We start from the raw sequence: 21,247 nt of genomic DNA on the forward strand, positions 1-21,247 counted from the left end.
GGACAGCATACCTTTATTTTATTTGTTTATTTTTATGTGGTGCTGAGGATTGAACCCAGTGCCTCATACATGCAAAGCAAGCACTCTGCCGCTGAGCTACAACCCCAGCCCTCCATGCCCAGCTTTTAATGGCTTCTTTTTTAAAAATTTTTTTTAGTTGTTGATAGAATTTTATTTTTATTTTATTTATAAGTGGTGCTGAGAATCGAACCCAGTGCCTCACACATGCTAAGGAAGTGCTCTACCACAGAGCTATAACCCCAGCCCCTTTTACTGGCTTTTTGATCCCAATCACAGAAAGTAAATTGGTGCCACTCAAATTCTTGTCCTTGGTCCAGTGACAGTTCACCAACTGTTTGTTATCTGTGTGCATTGAGATCATTCCATAGAGAGAGAGAGAGAAGTTGACTGTTTAGAAAATTTCACAGTGTCTTGACAGAATAAATTTTCTATTAATGCAAGAATTTTAAATATTGGGACTGTTTGTATCCCCTCTCCAAGTAACTGGTTCATGATTTTCTAAGAAGAAAAAAAAAAGTTGGTGTTTCACAGCAGGTAGTGTGAAATTCCTTTGTCATGATCTAGCCACATATAATTTATTCTCGTCACTTACTACTTCCCTTCAGCACTCATTCCAAAGTACATCTGTTTAGTGCTGTTCACACCCTGTTTGCTTACCTTTTGCTTTTGTTCATGTTTCTTTCTTCTCTTAAAATTGCCTCTCCATGTGGGGGTAAAAGGTGAATGAGGTGGGGGTAAAAGTAGAATGGAAGGAACATATCACCTTAGAGCAGCTGGGTGACACAATATTCATATATTGTATCCTCTCTGCTATATCACCATTCTTTACCAATGTTGTAGACCAGAGTTGAGGTGAACCAAACAGCTAAACAGACTGAAGGTGCTTGGAGCCAATAACTCATGTGTTTTTTCAGAAAGTACAGGGCCAGGTACACCTGCTGGTACTGTTCCCTGCCTGTGAGCATGGTGAGCAGCTATGAATTTCATCTGTTTCTGGGACAAAGGTCATACAGGTCTAGAAATGGACGTCACCAATGGTAACTGATTTAACAACTCATGAGTATCAATGCCTTCATGAATATTTGATGTCTCTTCTGTGGTATCATGGATATTTGTTGGTCTTGATTTTTTTAATTGCTTCCCTTCTATATTTAGTATGCATATGTTCTATTTATTTTTTCTAAATCTAACTATATAAGATGTTTGATTTGGTACTTATTTTCATCTTGCTTCCCCATTTTGGTCTTATTTTCTATAATAGAATTGGATATTCTTAAATATTCACATATTCCTCTCTCCACAAGCACAAGTAATCTTCCTTTGGCTCTCAAATAATTTAGCTGTTCTTTATCACATTCTTTGTTGCCAAGATGTTTGAGGAGAAGGAAGATGAGAGAATAGTTTGTAGATATCTTACAGTTTATTTCCAAATAGAAGTATAAACTCTTTTTATTATCCAACTTTACAGTGGAGTATGAACTCTTCGTTTTTTTTTTTTTTTTCCCAGTAAGAACTCTTAAGGGTAGCTTGTGTCTCATCCCCCCCACCTTTTTCCATTTCTCTCTCTTTACCCCATTATATTTAATAAGCATAGCTTGTTGGTGGTAGTCAGTTGATTACATTGACATCTGGTTAGCTCAGTTAAAGCACTAAACTTCTGAGGTCAAACTTTGGTCTTCACACAGAGATATATTTGCTTTGTTTCATTTGTATCCTCCTTTGTTAAACCTTTAATGCTTGCCAGATATGTGCTTTCTTTCAAAGAACACAAGGTAAAACAAAGAATTAGCACCTATATTGTGTAACCAGTTCAAAACGAGTGTTCTCTTGGATTTGGGGCAGGCACTTCAAGTACTCATTCAAAAAAACAACATTGTATTATTGTTTTTTAGACAAAAGAGAGGCAAAAGAAAATGTGTGAATTCTGCCTGTAGCAATACTTTTAAAGTACATAACAAGTAATTGTAATTCACATACCCAGCAAACTAGAAAGTGATATTTGTTTTAGACTTGAAGCAGTAAAAGACAAATGACAGAGAACTTGTGACCTAAATTAGAATCAAATGTTAAAGTTAGGAGGTCTCTTAGATACCAACAGATAAGATAACATCAGAGCTCTTGTTTTCTTATTCTCTAAGTCAGTATGTTGGCCTTTTTACATAGGTTTAAGAATTTTGTTTCCTATCTGTGATAGAAATAAGATGAAATTTGAAGTTGACATCAACATAAAAGATTACATTTTAGAAAATAAATATCTCTAAATGATGCAGAACCACTAAAGAGTGGTGAATAGCATTGTGAGGTTAAAATGAGGCACTTTAGGAAAATTTCTGGGTTTTTGGTGTGTGTGTGTGTGTGTGTGTGTGTGTGTGTTGCTGGGGATCAAAGCAATCCAGGACCTTGAGCTGTGTGCATGCTAATAATATGTGTGTGCTCTGACACTGAACTCTAATTTAGCAACCTCACCCCATCCTTTTTAGTGAATAAACCGGAAGCAAGGGTTTTAGAAACTGCACTCACATCCTGGGTCTCTGACAGTCTCTCTCTAGGCTTCTTTTAAGTTGTCCACATAAAGAAGTAGGAAGAAGAATGACAGAACTATGCAAAATAAAGAAAACATAAATGAAAATTGGTGTGATAGGTTGAAGAAATCGCTTTCCATTACTCTGGAAAATTCCATTTATTTCTATTGATACTTTGTACTCATGTAAAAGGTTAGAAGAAAAGATGCTATGCTGTTGTTTATTTTCTTTGTGAGATTAATTTGAAGACAGTATATATAACCAAATAGGATGCAAACTTCAGATTTATTATTTCAGGAGAAGGTGGGCATTAGCCCTAATTGTTATAATTTCCCACACTGATTTTTTTTTTTTGTATGTGTGTGGTTCTGGGGATTGAACCCAGGGCCTTGTGCATGCAAGGGAAGCACTCTACCAACTGAGCTATATCCCTAGCCCCATATTATCATACTGACTTTTTTATACCTTCTGTATACTTCCCAAGGCTTCCTCCCAACATACTATCTACCCCTACCCCTCTCCAATATATGCATCTCTTATGAGTTGTTTCTTTGATTATCACAACTTGATCTCTTGGTATGGAATATATATACAGGATATTATATATTAAAACTTGTGGCAGTAGTTTGAGCCTTTTTGGATTTTTTTTCTTCCTATCACCAGATAGGATCTCTGTCCGTTGGTCCTGAGAAGGGAAAAGGGGACCTCACCTCATCCCTGGCAGCTTATCAATTTATGTGGCAGAAAGGAATATCAAGACACATCAAAATAGGTGCAAATCCAGGGTGTGGTGCAGGCCTAAATCCCAGAGGCTCTGGAGGCTGAGATAGGAGGATGGCAAGTTCAAAGTCAGTCTCAGTGATTTAATGAGACCCTCAGCAACCAAGACCCTGACTCAAAATAAAAAGATAAAAAAGACTGGGGATATAGCTCAGTGATAAAGCACCCCTGGGTTCAGTCCCCAGTACAAAAAGTGGGGGGAGCACAAGCAGAGATTTATTTAGGAAAGCAAGCAATAAATCAGGATACACACTTAAAGGAAGAGGGAAAGCAGGTGCTCCAGAGTAAACCGCACTTCTTTTGGGGTTTCAGGCGGCTTCTACTAAAAGAAACTTTGTAAATGGCGAACATGAGAGGTATTTGGGGTGGCATAAGCTTAATGAGCTCAGTTCTTTCAATCAGGGAACACAGACTAGACCACAGTTGTCTGGTTCTGAGTTTGATATCATCTGTAGTAGTACAGGAACTGTACTCACATCCTGGGTCTCTAACACCCTCTCTCTCTCTAGGCTTCTTTTAATCAGTCTAAAAAATACATTCTATAAACTAACAAAGTATATAGGCAGTAATTAACTGGACTTAAGTACTCTAAGATTTATTGGACCTTTTAAAAATTCATTGCTGGAGAAAAACAGGCTTGGGGAGTGAAGGTGAGGTGGTTCACAGAGCTTTTAGATTTAAAGCTACAATCCCTCTTTCTTTCTCTTTTTGTCTTCTTTCTACCTCTCCTTATTTCGTCTACCCTAACTCTTTCCCAAGAGTATTTACTCTTTCTGGCAGATCACCTTAACTCAAAAATGAAATTATTCTGTCGGTCTTTATTCTCTGTGAGCGCTGGTCTGCTTTGGCTTATCTTTTCTTTTGGAGAGTAGCTCTTTTAGGTTCCCACCTGAAAGTCTACTCCCACCCCCATCTTCTTAGCAGGCCCTGAATTCTGGGGGCTTTTGCCAGCCTTATGAGTCTGCGGAAAGCTCTGCTCAGCCTTTCTGGCCTTTGTTGTGATGCTTTCTGCCAGATTTTTTAGTTGTTAGCAGCAGAGGAATGTATTTGAACCAAGCTGATCTGCCATCCAGAGGTAGAACTTTTGCATCCTTTCTTTCTTTTTCTTTTTTTTTAAGAGAGAGAGAGAGAATTTTTAATATTTATTTTTTAGTTTTCAGTGGACACAACATCTTTGTTTGTATGTGGTGCTGAGGATCGAACCCGAGCCGCATGCATGCCAGGCAAGTGCGCTACTGCTTGAGCCACATCCCCAGCCCTTTTCATCCTTTCTTAATGCTTATTTTTGCATATTTAAAATGAATGTATACACATTTTAGTGAAGTATATGTGCATATCATCTAGGGACAGAAATACATAACAATGCATGAGCTTTGCTCTTTATAAGCATACTATCCAAGTTTGGAAACTCTTGCTTTTTATTTCCTCCTCTTTAGATGTAATGTTGATTCACTAAATACCTATAACCTGTCTCATAGAAATTTTTCTATATGTACTGAGGTAAATGTCAAATACCCAATGATCATTTCTAACAGATGTGTTATATAACTTAACATATAAACTTGAAGAAATTACTCCATCATATTTAAGGAACACAGGAAATAATGGTAGGTTTTATTTTGCCTCTTAACCTATTTTTCTAAATTCTGTATATCTGAAAAATATGTCAAGATACTGGAAATTATCCTTAAACGTAGCAGTTTGCTGTTTACAATACATACATCTGAGAGTAGAGTTTTTAAAATTACTATAAAAATGGTTATAGTGGTTAAGGGTCTGGGGACACTGAGTGTGAATCCTGACTTTGCTACATACTAGCAGAGTGGTCTTGGCTTATTTCACTTAGAATGATAGTCTCCAGTTCCATCCATTTACCAGCTAAATAATTCTTTTTTTTTTTTTTAAAGAGAGAGTGAGAGAGATAGAGGTAGAGAGAGAGAGAATTTTTTTTTAATATTTATTTTTTAGTATTTGGCGGACACAACATCTTTGTTTGTATGTGGTGCTGAGGATCAAACCCGGGCCGCACGCAAGCCAGGCGAGCGCGCTACCGCTTGAGCCACATCCCAGCCCCTAAATAATTCTTTTTTATGGTGAGTACTATTTCATTGTGTGTACATACCACAATTTCTTTATCCATTTATCTGTTGACGAGCACCTAGATTTATTCCATAGCTTAGATATTGTGAATTAAGCTGCTATAATCATGGATGTGGCTATGTCACTGTGGTATGCAGATTTTATACCTTTGGATATATGCTGAGGATTGGGATAATTGGGTCAAATGGTGGTTCTATTCCATGTTTTCTGAGGAATCTCCATACTGCTTTCCAGAGTGGTTGTACCAATTTGCAGTCCTACCACCAAAGTATGAGTGTAAATTTTGCCCCACATCCTTGCCAGCATTTCTTGTTACTTGTATTCTTGATAATTGCCATTCTGACTGAAGTGAAGTGGAATCTCAGTGTAGTTTTAATTTGCATTTATCTAATTCCTAGAAATGTTGAACATCTTTTCATATATTTGTTGACCATTTCTATTTCTTTTTCTATGAAGTGCCTGTTCAGTTCCTTTGCCCACTTATTGATTACATTATTTGTTGGAGGTTTTTTGGGTTAACTTTTTTTTGAGATATATCCCCAGCCCCTATTTGTATCCCTTTAAAATGAGCTATTCTTGGGGCTGGGGTTGTGGCTCAGTGGTTGAGCTCTTGCCTACCATGTTCGAGGCCCTAGGCTCAATCCTTAGCACCACATAAAAAAAAATAAATAAAGATATCGTGTCCAACTACAACTAAAAAATAAATATTAAAAAAATATTTAAAATAAGCTATTCTCATGTACCTCTAAGTGTTTCTTATTTTGTCCCTGATTTCTTCTGCTATTCATTGGTCATTCAATAGCATATTATTTAGTTTCCAGGTGTTAGAGTAGCTTCTAGTTTTTATTTTATCATTGATTTCTAATTTCATTCCATTATGATCTGATAGAATGCAAGGTATTATCTCTATTGTTTTGTATTTGCTCAAAGTTGCTTTGTGGCCTAAGATTTGGTCTATTTCAGAGAAGAATCCATGTGTTTCTGAGAAGTATACACAGTCACTGATGGATGAAATATTCTGTATATGTCTGTAAAGTCTAAATTATTAATTGTATTTTTAAAAATGTTTATTTATTTATTAGGACACAACACAATGCCTTTATTTTTATGTGGTGCTGAGGATCGAACCCGGGTCCCGCCCATGCTAGGCGAGTGCTCTACCGCTGAGCCACAATCCCAGCCCCTAGCTTCCTTTTTTAATATTATTTTTTTAGTTGTGGTTGCACACACTACCTTTATTTTACTTATTTATTTTTATATGGTGCTGAGAATTGAAGCCAGGGCCTCACACGTGCTAGGCAAGCACTCTACCACTGAGCCCCAGCCCCTGCCCGTCTATAGGTTCTTTATTTAGTTTTGGTTTATAGGATCTATCCACCAATGAGAGAAGCACATTAAAGTCACCCAGTATTATCGTGTTATGGTCCTTTTCATTCTAGAAATTGAGAAAGCTTTGTTTGATGTGCATAAATGCTACTGTTTGTGGCATAAATATTTATAAATGTTATGTCTTATTGATATATAATTCCCTTAAGCAATATAAATGACCTCCTTTGTCCCTTCTGATTATCTTTGGCTTGAAGTCCACTTTATCTGATAAGAGGATAGAAACCCCTACTTGTTTACATGATCCATGTGAATGACATTTTTTTCCCCATCTTTTTACCTTCAGTCTCTGGATGTCTTTGCCTATGAGGCAAGTCTCTTGGAGATAGTATGTTGTTGGGTCTTGTTTTTTAATCCAGTCTGCCAATCTGTGACTTTTGATTGATGAATTTAGGTCATTTGCGTTCAGTGCTATTATTGAGAAATGATTCTTATTCCCTGTCAGTTAATTTCTGGTTTCTAACTTGAATTAATTGCTCCTTTGATTGACTATTCTTCTAGTGTAGTTTCTTCCTTTGCTGGTTTTCACTTATTTTTCATTTCTTCTTTATGAAATATTTTATTGAGTATGTTTTGTAGTGCAGGCTTTCTAGTTATGAATTCTTTTATCATGGAATGTTTATATTTCTTCATCAATTCAGAAGCTCAATTTTGCTGGGTATAGTATTCTTGGCTTGTATACACTTTCTTTTTTTGGTATATATTATTCCAAGATGTCCAAGCTTTGAGGGTCTGGTATGAGAAATCAGCTGAGATCCAGATTGGTTTCCCTCTAAATGTGACCTGTCATTTTTCTCTAGCAGCCTTTAAACTTCTGTCATTATTCTGTATGTTTCATAATAATGTGCCTTGGTGTGAGTCTGTTGTAACTTTGTATATTTGGGGTTCTGTAAGCCTTCTATATTTGATTTTCCATTCCATTCTTAAGGTTTGGGAAATTTTCTGGTATTATTTTATTGAAAAGATTGTGCATTACTTTGGTTTGGATCGCTGAGCCTTCATCCCCTGATAAATTTTATATTTGATTTTTCGATAAAAATATGGAATGCATCACAAATTTGCACGTCATCCTGTGCAGGGGCCATTTCTAGTATATGTGCTGCCAAAGCAAACACTTGTTAGGCCTCTTAAAGGAAGTTTCTAAGAAATTATTTGGGTTTGCCATTATATTTTCAGGAATTAACATTTTAAAACAAAATATATAATTTTGTGTATATTTAATGATTATAGGTAGATTGCTTTATATCACTAGTCATATAGCAAAATGATTGAAGTTTAAAAATTAGAAAGATGGGACTGGAGATAACAGCATAGTGTTGGAGCACATGCTTATCATGTACAAGACCCTGGGTTTGATCCCCAGCTCTTCAAAAAATAAAATCAGGTGCAGTGGTGTGTGACTGTTGACTCAGCTACTTCGGAGGCTGAAGTAGGAGAATCATTTGAGCTTAGGAGTTCAATGCCAACCTGGGTAACATAGACCCTGTGTCAAAACAAAACAAAACAAAAAATAGTTTCCATGAGGATATATGATAGAAATTCAGCAGTAAACATGATTTTTGTTTTTAAAAGGGTAGTTTTTGTCTGGAGAAATATTTCCAAGACTTGGATGTTGTTGCTTGTGGCTTAAAATATGATTGCAGTATGTTTTACAACAAAAGGCATTTAAATCCAAATAAGCACAACGTGTGTGGCCTGGGGAGATGACTTCTTCCCCTAAACTGATGGATTCCTTCTATGTGTGTGTTTTTAACTGTGAAAGTAACTAAAGAAAATGTTTGTATGGCTGTGGTAAGTTCATATGGTATGAATTGTGCATCCTTTTGGCTACAAATGAAAACTAGAAATTGTAATTTCCAGAAACATCTTGAAACATAAATTCAGTCCCTTGATGTAGGCAAAATTTCCAGTTAATGATGTTTGTTAGTTTAAAAAATATATAGTATAAAGTATTGCCATAATTGCATATTTCTGAATGCCTGAAGGCATCTTTGAAAACATACTGTTTTAGAGATTTGCTTCTATTTTGTTTCTTTACATAAACTGTATATGTCTCTGTATATGGAGCTGGAGGGTCCTGTATCTTTGCACTGTTCATCTGTTCCCACAATGAGGCTTTTGAGATATCTTGTCCATTTTTGTAATGGTTTATGAACTCAGAGGCCCCATGTATTTGTAAGCTGTGTTGATCAGAGCTTTCTGATGAAAGGGAGGCTAAGGAGAGTGAAACAAATTTTGCGACCTTTCATTCCATTTATCAGTCCAAGGTTGTTTTAGGCATATGAGTCACATAGTTTCAGTTAATTTCTTTATATTTTAAGAAGTGTTTTCTCTGCATAAATTAAAATCCATATTTAATGTTTCCTCTTTTAAAATCATTGCTTTCCCATTTCTTTTTTCTGTTTTTTTCTCCTATATTTTTATATTAATTTATATAATGTGTATAATACTTTATCTTATTTTTATTCTTCTCATTTACATTATCACATGAATTTTCTATGACCTTTCTTTTTCCTATATTAAGAACTAATTCTTGCTGGACAAGTGATGCTTGCTGGTAAAATTCCAGCTACTCCGGAGGCTGAGTTCAAGACCAGCATGGGCAGTTTAGCAATACTGTGTTTCAACAACAACAAAAAATATTCCAGGGGTATATTGCCACTGAGCTACATTCCCAGCTCTAGTTAATGTTTATTTTGAGACAGGGTCTCACCAAGTTGCTGAGGCTGGCCTCCAACTTGCGATCCTCCTGTCTCAGCCTCCTGAGTGGATTGGAATACAGATGTATTCTGGCTTACAAGAAAAAGTTGTTTTCTGGGTTTAATCCTTCAACAAGGAAAGAAGGAAGAGGAGAGGAGTGGAGTAAGAAAGGAAGCAAAGAAAAGAAAAGGGTTCTTTTATGACAATGGGTTTTTTATTCTTCCTAAAGAAATATTAAAACAATCTCTAGTCTTTCTTTTCTATCCTTTTCCCCCCCATTTTCTTTCTTTTTCCCTTCTTAGAGTAGGTAAATGCTGTGTCACTTAGCTGCATACCTCCTATCCCTGATGTACTTTTGTCTCGCCCATGTCCTGCACAGGCAATGAAAATGGGGTTCCCCTGTGTGGAATGGACTGGCTGAGAAATAAAAGCTAAGAAAAATAGAATGACAAAAATCTACAGGACACAGAAAATATTTTCAGAAAGCAAGGGCAGGATGGGTTAGCGGATCATAGGGATCAAGCTTCTATACTATGGCAAAATGGAGCCCCCACTTGCTTTATTTATAACCGGGGATATCAAAGGCAGGGATAAGTTTTAAGGGCGGAGTCTTGCTTCGTGGTATCTTGTAGTCAGCAGGTTGCTTGACATCTTGGCAGGTCACATCCATCTCAGGTGCTGTGTGGGATCTCTGGCAGAGCTTGAGGGGGAAGTTCACCTGCATCAGGCGATCAATCCCTGTGGGAGTGCCATGGGAGGTCCCAGTGCCAGACTTATCCCCTCATTAGGCTTCTATGCGCCACATAGTTCACTCACAGCCCATGGATGGTTCGTGACACTTTTGTAATGTACAATTATATAGAAGAAACAAGTATTTAGAAGCGTTCCTGGAAGACTGTCTTACCAGTTATAATTGCCATTCCACTTTTATGAAGTGCCAGTAATGTTTTGAATACAAGGAAGTAACAAAAAAAGAGACAGATTAACCTTGAGTTTTACATTCTGAAAACAGGAAATAAATACATATAAGTCAATTTTAAAGGCATACAGTATCTGTTTCCTCCAATAAGTATTTGCATCATTGAATTACAGTAATTATAACGTCTGAAGCCAGGAAATGCCTATAGCATAACTTGTATTAGCAAGAATCTGTCATGGGGTGATTAACCAGGAGCCGTGACTTTGACTAGTGTAACAATGGCAAGGCATGTCATACTAGCATTGACCAATAGAAATGTAATGTGGGTTATATGTGTAATTTTTTTTCTAGTAACCATACTAAAAAAACATTTTTAGAAATAAAATTTAATTGTGTGTGGGGTGGGGGATAGGGATCAAACCTAGAGCCTTTCATATTCTAAGAACATACTCTACCACTGAGCTAGACACCCAGCCCATTGAAATTAATTTTAATAATATTTTGTTCAAACCATTATTTTAAAAATATTATTTTAACATTTAATCATTTAAAATTATTGTTTTTTAAAATTATTCTTATTCATAGTAATTCATTGAGCTGTGGTGTGTATTTTATAAATATAGCACATCTCAATTTGGACACAGTTTTCATTGGAAATCCTTGGTCTATTTATTTGCTTTTGAGACAGTGTTTCACTGTGTTGTCCAGGCTGGTGTTGAACTCCTGGGCTCAAGGGATCCTCCTGGCGCAATCTCCCATGTAGCTGGGACTACAGGTGCCCACCACTTTACCTAGCTTTGATCTGTATTTTGGTTTCATAAAGCATATAGGTGAAATAGGTTTGGATGCTGGAGTTCCAAACATGTTTAAGTTTTTTGATTACTGAATTGATACTCTTTTAAAATTTTTAATTAATTAAAATTATAAAATTAACAATTCTGTTCTTCAGTGTGAGCTATTTATTTATTTATCTATCTATTTATTTTTGGCTGTACTGGGGATTGAACTAGGGCTTTGCACATACAAAGCAAGTGCTCTAACACTGAGTTACATCCCCAGCCCCTCAGTATGAGTTTATGTTCCATTTCCTCCATAGCTACATATGGTTAATGGTTTGCCATATTGGATAAAATAGGCAGAGAATATAATTGACAGTGGAAGTAGTCAGCTAAGGAATCCTGAATCAAGGATAGTCTTTTAGCTAGATTTTAAAGTGAAAAGCATGATAAACATTGAGCCACATCCCCAACCCTTCTTTGTATTTTATTTAGAGACAGGGTCTCACTAGGTTGCTTAAGGCCTCATTATATTGCTGAGGCTGGCTTTGAACTTGTATTGAAATTATGAGGACTGCATTTTGAATGAAGTTTATATCTGAGTTTCATAGGTTCAGCATTGTTTTCAGGAAATGATGTGGAGATAACCACAGCTTTGTCTGGTCCTCAGTTGGTGGTCCTCAGGTTGAGACACTGTTAATTCCTGGAAAGTACTACTATAGTCAACACCCATTACTGGGATATGAAATCAATCTAGTAGATCTTTGATCAGCATTTTAAAAATACACAAATACTATTGGATAGAATAGAGAACGTATCAGAGTGTTCCACATCTGTTAAGGTTTAGGGAACCTTTGCTTTAGTTACATATATGTGTATATTTTGCGTTTATAGGATTTCAATGAAAAATGAATTCTGAGTCACAAAATTTTTGAGAATTATTCCTTTTCTTCTTCTTTCACCTTTCCTTTCTTTCATTCCCTCCTCTCACTGTGTCGTTGAGGTTGACCTGGCCTCTTTTTTTCTTCCTTCCACTATTTTTCTTTCCTTCCTTCCTCTAAGTTCCTGAGTTTGGCCTTGAATCTCTTTATACTGCGTCAGCCTCCTGAGTAGCTAGCACTGTGAGTGCACACCATTGCACCCAGCCTGTGTGTACTTTTGATTGCTGCTCTAATGAATATTGCCTATAGGTACAGTGTACTAAACAAAGATAGCATTAATCAAAGAAAACTATGGATTTAGCAATAAGATATGAGTGCTATTAAAAGGTATCTAGTGTCTAAGATGGTAAAATAAATGTAAAGTAGTATGTAATGGCCATTATAAATAGAACAACTTAAGGGTATAATGACTTTCTTCCTCAATTCTGAATTAACTAGGAGAAGATAAATTTGACATTATCATTTTGGTCCTTGTATTCCTCTAAATTTTTATTTGAGTTTAAATAACCACATTTAAATTTGAAATTTGGTCTTATTTCTTTGTTTGCACTGTTGGGAATTGAACCCAAGGTCTCATGTATGTTAGGTAATCAGTCTGCCATTGAGCTATATCCTACCCGCAGTCTGGGGTGAGGCTGCTGGAACTTGAATCCTCAAGACTTTACCACCAAGTTATATCCCCAGCTTTCTATTTTGAGACAGGCTCTCACTGAGTTGCCAAGGCTGGCCTCAAACTTGGCAATTCTGCCTCAGCTTTCCAAGTTGCTAAAATTATAGGCATACACCACCATGCACAGCCCCTAACCCCAATTTTAATTCTTAAGAAGGATCTTGGCTAAGAGTAAAAAAAAAAAAGTAGTATTTTGGAATGATTATATGGATTACAGGAAAAATGGCACTCACAGTCTCCTTAAAACATTTCAATAAAATAAATAATAGTATACATTTAACTCTTCTTGGATGTTAATTATTAAAGTTTTAGTAAAACCTGATGTTTAATCTTACCACACATTTATTACAAAATAAAGCTAAATCCTATTTGGGATTCAGATTATGCTTCTTGTTTTTCCCTTATTTGTTTTGTTTTTTATGGGTCCTGTGGATGGAACCCAAGGTCTTAAATGCTAGGCAAGCACTCTACCACTAAGCCACATCCCTAACCCTGAGATTATGCTTTTAACAAATTGTAAATTTCTTTTTCTTGGTCTGTTAATTTAGTTATTTATTTAATATATCTTTCTCAAAGTTGTTTTTTATAGCCTCACTGGAATATGTTTGCTTTGAATTCTGAAGACAGCCAGCATGTCAAATGGCTTTTATACAGTGTACATATTTGGAATGCTATTTTGCCACAAGAGTGTGGAAACTTGGGAAGTACTTACTATCATGCTTTTAAAAGGCAAAATATGTTAGAGTCACTGCTGTAGCAGTGGTTACAGTGTGTCACTGTTTCTTTTGTAGGAATTGGTTTAGATACAGAGACTCTTGCAGAATAGCCATATTGTTTAGATAGAGCAAATAAGTTTGAATACAACCTCTACTGTACTGAGAACCCTCAGGTCCCATGCAGTGTTAGCATATATTTTGAAATACTGTTACTAAACAGGGGCCCTTTCTCCTTATAATTTTTCTCTTGCCCAAGTATTATTTATTTATTTATTTATTTTTGTGGTACTGGGGATTGAATTCAAAGGTACTTAACCAATGAGCCACATCCCCAACCCTTCTTTGTATTTTATTTAGAGACAGGGTCTCACTAAGTTGCTTAAGGCCTCATTATATTGCTGAGGCTGGCTTTGAACTTGTGATCTTCCTGTCTCAGCCTCCCAAGCCACTGGGATTACAGGCATGTGCCACTGCATCTAGCTTTACCCAAGTATTTTAATTTAGTGATGCATGCGTACTAGAAGATCAGCCTATCAAAATACTGTTGGTGTAGCACAGGGACAGAAGAATGAGGAGGAAGAGACAAATATAACATTTTATTTATAACTATTTCCTAAAGCAGTAGAACACTACCGATTAGAAATTCCAATAAGTTTATCTTAGCCAGGTACCATGATGCATTCCTATAATCCAAGTAACTCAGAAGGCTAAGACAGGAGGATCACAAGTTTGAGGCCAACATGGGCAATTTAGCAATACCCTGTCTAAAAATACAAAAAAGGGTCTGGGAGTCTAACTCAATGGTAAGAGTGCTTGCCTGGCACATGCAAGATGGTTCAATCTCCAGTACCCCCCCCCCCCCAAAAAAAAAAAAAAGAAAGAAAGAAAGAGGGTGGAGAAAGTAAGTTATTGCTGGAACTTTATTTTATTTACTTATTGATTGATTGATTGATATGCGGTGCTGAGAATCGAACCAGTGCCTCACACATGTTAGCCAAGCGCTCTATCACTGAGCTACTATCCTAGCCTAGCAGTGGTATGTTTCTATAGTTCCAACTGCTCAGGGAGGCCAAGCAAGAGGATCACTTGAGCCAAGGAGTTTGAAATCAGCCTGGTTAAGACCTTCTCTTAAAATTTTTTTATCTATTGTTAATTAAGATACTCTAATGAAATGTGTAAATGTGATCAGAATAACCATAGAAGCCAAATACTGTGCAATAGGTCCCTTCTCCTCTCAGACTAGGAACAGGGATGTTGATGGAAATTTATGTACAATCTGAATTTCCCCTTTTCAGAGGGGAACTGTATGGGTCATGGGGATAGGAAATCAGAGAAGATAAATTGGGTAAGACTACTGAACCAGGTCTTGATGCACTGATAGGTGTCCTGCAAAAAAAAAAAGAAAGAAAGAAAGAAAGAATTACAGCATGTACATACCTTGGAGAGAATATGAAAATCAATGTTAGAGAGTAGTTTATAAAATTTCCTTTTGAGAGTTAAACTAATTATGTTATCATAAAAGAGTCAGAGGCAAAATATCTTGAAGCCCATGGAAAGGAATACCTACTTTACTGGGAATAGCCACTTCATTTACATAGTATATACTCCCTTCCCCCAACCACTACCAAGAATTTCTCAACAGAAGAAGGTGAGGTGCATTGCAAATGGTCTAATGTGCGGATCCAGCACTTTCTGGGGAAGAATGACTTGAACTTCTTGGTCAATAGAAAAGTTTCTGCTATAGGGTAAAGCACAGCTGAAGTGAAATATTCTTTCACTATTTGCTCCTTTTTATCCCTATAATATAAAGATTAAGAATGTGGCCTCAGGATAATAACTACTCCAAATTCCATTTCTAAACTTATTCTATGAATAATTTGACAAGATATAAGTCTTTTTTTTTTATCACTATAATGGGACTAGAATTACCTATCTTCTAGGGTAATTGTGAGAGTTAAATAAACTGTTGATCTGAATAGTTTAACTCAGGACCTGGTATATGACATTCAACAAAGCTGTAAACATGATCTGTAGTTTTTATACTCAACTTACAAATTTTAATCACTAATTCCTAAATATCTTAGTCATCTGAAACAGGATATTTAGAACAGGCATTTATGCATTCCAGGAATGAAAGGAAATATCCCCATGATAAATCAATACTTTAACTTTCTCAAATTATTAAAACCTGATCATTTATTAAAAACCTGATCATTTCTGGGTTTTTGGAAAAGATATTTCTGAATCTGCAGAAGGCCAGGACCCTCTTGAGTAAACTCAGCAGTGCTTAATGCCAACATGTGAGATTTATTGGGAAGCAGTAATTTACTGAGCATTTACTGTGGATCAAGCACTCCACTAAGTGCTTTACCTATGTAAAAAATGACCTTGAGGAAGGTATTACACTTCTTCACTTCTACAAACAAGGGAATTGAGGCTTGCAGATGCCAGGTAACTTGCCTAAGCTTGTTTAAGGACAAAGTCAGAATTTGAACATAGGTCTGCCTTTGTTGTTGCCCATTATGCTGAACTGCAAAGGTTCCAACATCAGAAAGACCTGGTTTTTAGATCCATTTCCACTTCATTCCAGGAATATGGTCTTAACTCATTTTACCACTCCAAGCCTCAGATTCTTTATCTAAAATATAGTATGGCTATCTACTATATAGGCTTGTTTTGAAGACTGGAAATAAGGTATGTAAAGTGCCTGACACCGTTTCTGATGTGTGTAGGAAACTTAGGAAGAGGTGATTGTTTCTGTTTGGGGTTCCAAAAGCTGCTTTCTACTTCCACTGGCAGGCCCCCCTGGCAGGTAACCTGTGGGGTCTTTTGGAGATACAAGTAGGACCCTGTAATTTGAACTGCAAGTTCATGTTAGAATACCTCTTGATAAATGAGACTATAATGTAAATATATACTACATGAATTTTCCCCTTTTCTATTTTTTTATAATAAATACTGTATCTTTAAATGCTTACTTTTGCAAAAATTGCTACTGTTTAACCAAAGAAGGACTTATACAACTAGCCTTCACTTGTCTAGTAAGTGTCCAGGGATAACATGAGTGACTGATTTTAGCAGATGACCTATTTAGCCAGGAATTTTTTTCACTGTGTCAGCAGTCCAAACCTGGTACACATTAGGATCACTTAGACAACTTAAAAAGATATATCAGTGTGTGTGCAGTCCTTAGAGACTCTGATTTAGTGTCTGGGATAAATTTAGATAATTGTAAGGAGCAGCCAGGGTTGAGAACCAATTGTTTTGAAGCAAGAACTAGGTGAGATTGGGATGGGCTTGCAAGTGGAGAAATGAAATGAATTGAGTAATTTTTTTTCTCTTAATTCACAGTGAAATGGCTCGGGAGAAGAGGAAAATCAAAGATCATCTTGAATCACCAGAGGATAGAAAATGAAATAGTTTCTTTTTCTTTGTCTTTGTAGACATGGAAGGACTTTAATGAAACTTTAAACGGTTCAACAAAGGATGCGCTAATGGATGACAGCAATACTCCTACATATAATCTGCAGTTGGAACCACAAGATGGGTGTCATCCTGGTGACAGAGTGGAAAGCAGAGTAACATGTTTATCTTCTGTGTCTGATGAAAATGAAAATCAACTTGATGGGGATGGGCCTGAGCTTCTGACCAGCAGTGACAGTGCAATGGGAAAAACTGAAGTGTTTGAGCAGGACAGTCTCAATAATAATGAAAACTTCATGTCCAGTTGTGAGGTGCCTGCATGTGAGAACTCAGAATACACTCTGTGTGAAGGCCCCAGAGATGAACAGGGATTCTTTGAAAAGGACAAAAGAGCAGCTGGAAAAAGAAGTACAAGAACCAAAAGAGGAACTGTTAAGAAGATACCACCAGGTATTTTTTAAGTTATTATTTTTACTATTCTTTAAAGAAAATAAACCCTATCACATACCGTGTACACTGTCTTGCATATTGCTTTTCTTCTCTTAATATTTTCAGAGCTTTTTTACAACAGTATATGTTGATCCAGCTGTGTGGTATTCCGTGCATGTGATATGTCTCCACAGTGTTCCATCACTTAGGTGTGTCATAATTTATTTAACTTCTTCCTTATGGCTGTTCCCAGTCTTTTACTATAGTAAGCATGCTGAAATTGATATTCTTTGTGTATGTTTTCGTACTAGCTACATTATCTATAATCTCATTCCTTTATAAATTATCCTTTTCTACCAATACAAGCCTTAATAATTTCTTTCTGCCATCACCGTGGCTTTGATCTCTCACCTGTGAATTTATATGCTCGTAAGATCTTTATAGGATCTTTTTTATCTCATTCTGTAAGTGAATAATATATAAGCTATCTGGTTCTAATTGTGTGTATATATATGTATATATATATATATATATATATATGTGTGTGTGTGTGTGTGTGTGTATTTGGTAACAAAATTAACTCAGTTTTTCTAACTTGATATATAGTTTGGCAGTTAAGGTTTAAAACTATGGATTTTTGTGTCTGAGTCACAGGGTATCCTCGGGAAAAGGCAGCCTCTGGCTATTTTGATCAGAAACATGCAGAACTGGAGAGTGCTGGTATGCCCTAGACTGGGACTCCTTACATGTTAAGTAGGCAAAAGAATTTTAAACAGTATACTACTTCTTTACCCAAGGCAAAAGTCTTTGCATAAGTTCTAGTGAACAAAGTGGAATGTCTTCTCTTTTGTTATCTTGTACCTCTTTGGCTGATTGGAGGTATTGTCATAACTTGTTTTTTTCTTTGTATGTTTTTACTTATTCAATAAGGTGATTTCATAACTTTTTAAAAAATATATATTTTTATATATATTTTTAGTTGTTGATGGACTTTTATTTTATTCACTTATTTATATGTAGTGCTGAGAATTGAACCCAGTGCCTCACATGCCAGGCAAGCACTGTACCACCAAGCCACAACCCCAGCCCTCATAACTTTTTAATGTGACTGGTAATTTGGCTGTTCACATCCATTTGTGTTCTTAGTAGACTTAAGATAATTTTTGCCAAACACAGTGGAACATACCCTGTAATCCTAGCCTCTCAGGAGGATGAGGCAAGAAGATCACAAGTTTGAAACCAATCTGAGCAATTTAGTGAGACCTGTATCAATAAAAATTGAACTGGGTTCAATCCCCAATGTCCCCCCAAACCAAAAAAATTTTTAAAAATGATTATTTTTACAAGAGATACAAAAGCATTTTCTTAATAGACCTAAGGATTAACAGACATTGTGTATGGTGAAATATGTATATAAATGGATTTATTTTGTAACCATCATTCAAGGGCAGATTGACTGCCTCTCTAATCTGATCTTGCGATGTGTTTAAGAACTGATACCTAGTAGCATATGTATAAGGATTAGTCATAATTTCAAGATTATGAGTCCTTTTATTCCTCTCTTCAGTGGCCTTATTTGTTTCCCTTGGTGTGATTATATAATTTAAAGTTAGTATTTCTTGTCTTGTGAGAAAGTATAGAATCACCATCATTTGAAATATATGTAAAATTTAGGAGTAGTTTTTGTACAATTTATTTTTTAATTATTATATATAAAATTATATATGTCATATTTATATATAAAAGGACACAAATATATAATGTGAGTTTAAGAGAATTAAGAAGCTAGGCACTTGCCTGTAATCCCAGCTACTCTGGAGGCCAAGGCAGAAGGATTACCAGATTCAAGATTAGTTTAGGCAATTTAGAAAGACCCTGTTTCAAAAAATGAAAAGGGCTGGGATGTAGCTCAATTGTAAAGTGTACCAAAGTTCAATCTGCAGTACCAAAACAAAAACAAGGAGAGAGTAAGAAAACTGAATCAGGAATTGTAAAACCTAAGTTCAAGATACACTTCTAATCCTAGGTCACTTGGTGAGACTGAGCCCTCCTGTACTTCCTTGTTCTCTTCTGTATAATGATAATGTTCATGCACACAAATCTATAAAATTCCTTTCTAAGCTGTAAATTTCTTAGATTTCTGAACAGAGAGAGTATAGTCTCTACTCCTTTAAAATTTGGTGACTCACCTTGAGTGTATCTTCTGTTGTTTTTTCTATTTAAGAGATACATTTTGGGGCTGGGGATGTGGCTCAAGCGGTAGTGCGCTCGCCTGGCATGCGTGCGGCCCAGGTTCGATCCTCAGCACCACATACAAAGATGTTGTGTCTGTCGAAAACTAAAAAATAAATATTAAAAACTTCTCAAAAAAAAAAGAGATACATTTTGGTTTTTAAATTTTGTTATTAAATGAAAGAACATGTTAAGTAGGCAAAAGAATTTTAAACTGAAAGGAAGGATTATTTAGAGGATAGAACCATCCTTTTTTTGACTGGAAAGGGAACCTTTAAATTGGCCTGGGGAGCTCTCCTTAGAGTTATTTGCCAGGCCCATCCTGGAAAGATCATCTAAGCTTATCCTCTCTCAGTGTGAATCCAGTCACTAAGTCCAGGTGACTGTATTTCCCTGTGATATTCCTGGTCTCTTTCGTCCTATCTACACTGCCATAGTTCAACATTACCTTTGACTAGAGTACTACAAAAGCTCCCTAAGTGTGTTTCCCATTTTGCTTCCATTATCTATGTCCAAACTAACAATGCAGGGCTGGGAATACAGTTCAGTTGGGAGAGTGCTTGCCGTGCATGCACAAGGCCCTGGGTTCAATCCCCAACACCACAAAATAAATAAATAAATAAACAAACAAACAAATAAACAAAAATTAAAATAAATAAAAACTAACAATGCCAGGCTGAGACTGCGGCTCAGTGGTAGAATGCTTGCCTAGCATGTATGAGGCACTGGGTTCGATTCTCAGCACCACATATAAACAAACAAATAAATAAAGTTCCATCAATAACTAGTAAAAATTAAAAAAAAATACTAACAATGCAAAGAGTTTATGTATAGAACTCTAGATATTTACTCTCTCTTACTGTCCATTTTGCTGTAAATTCTCAGATCCTAGCTAAAGTTTCAATATTTTGCAAATGAGTACTTATCTAATAATAGCTTCTCAAATGTGACATGACATGTAAGACATGATATTCAATTTTTTTAACTTTATTTAATTAATTAATTTATTTATTTATGCGTGCTGCTGAGGATCGAACCCAGGGTCTCACACATGCTAGGTGAGCGGTCTACCACTGAGCCACAACACCAGCCCACTCAAATTTTTTTTTTTTTTTTTTTTGATGGTGCTGGGGATTGAACCCAGGGCATTATGCATACGTGGCAAGCACTCTACCAATTGAGCTAAATCCCCAGCCCATGATATTCCATTTTAAACTAGAAAAAAAATTTTTGTATGTAGATGTTCTTATAATACTTTTATGGAAATATAAGTTAATTTACTGTTATGCTCCCTTAGTTTGATTGTACTAATTTTGTATTCCAAGGCTAGTACTGGAAAAATATATATAGGGCAAACTTCAGGTTTTCTGAGACAGTATCCATATAGGCCAGCTAAAATCTTGAACTTATCCCCAGAGAAGTCCAGTTGTCATTATACTATGGGCTTTTTTTTTTTCTTTTTCTCCCCGGCCCCCTCCTTTAAGAGATGTAGTCAACTAACCAGGTATTCAAGCTGTGTTACATGCAGTTTTCACTATAGATAAAATTGGTAAAGCTTTAGGTGAGATATTATATTACAAACTAATGGAAATTAGCCTATGAATTTTTAACAGCTTTATTCAGGTATAATTC

General features: G+C 36.1%; 1 protein-coding gene across 2 annotated transcripts in view; it reads left to right on the plus strand.

The window, feature by feature from the left end:
* Cnst (consortin, connexin sorting protein) overlaps positions 1 to 21,247 on the plus strand; it is a 95,630-nt gene that overhangs the window by 21,242 nt on the left and 53,141 nt on the right. The window contains exon 2 of one of the 2 annotated variants that reach the window (XM_027928541.2): positions 16,975 to 17,404. In XM_027928541.2, coding sequence (XP_027784342.2) covers positions 17,026 to 17,404 — 379 coding nt within the window. In that variant the 5' untranslated portion in view covers positions 16,975 to 17,025. Of the gene's footprint in view, positions 1 to 16,882; positions 17,405 to 21,247 lie in introns of both variants that reach the window. The other variant, XM_071600000.1, reaches the window with a different exon arrangement.

This window comes from Marmota flaviventris, chromosome 12 (assembly GCF_047511675.1).
Source record: "Marmota flaviventris isolate mMarFla1 chromosome 12, mMarFla1.hap1, whole genome shotgun sequence".
In the NCBI taxonomy this organism is placed as follows: Eukaryota; Metazoa; Chordata; class Mammalia; order Rodentia; family Sciuridae; genus Marmota; species Marmota flaviventris.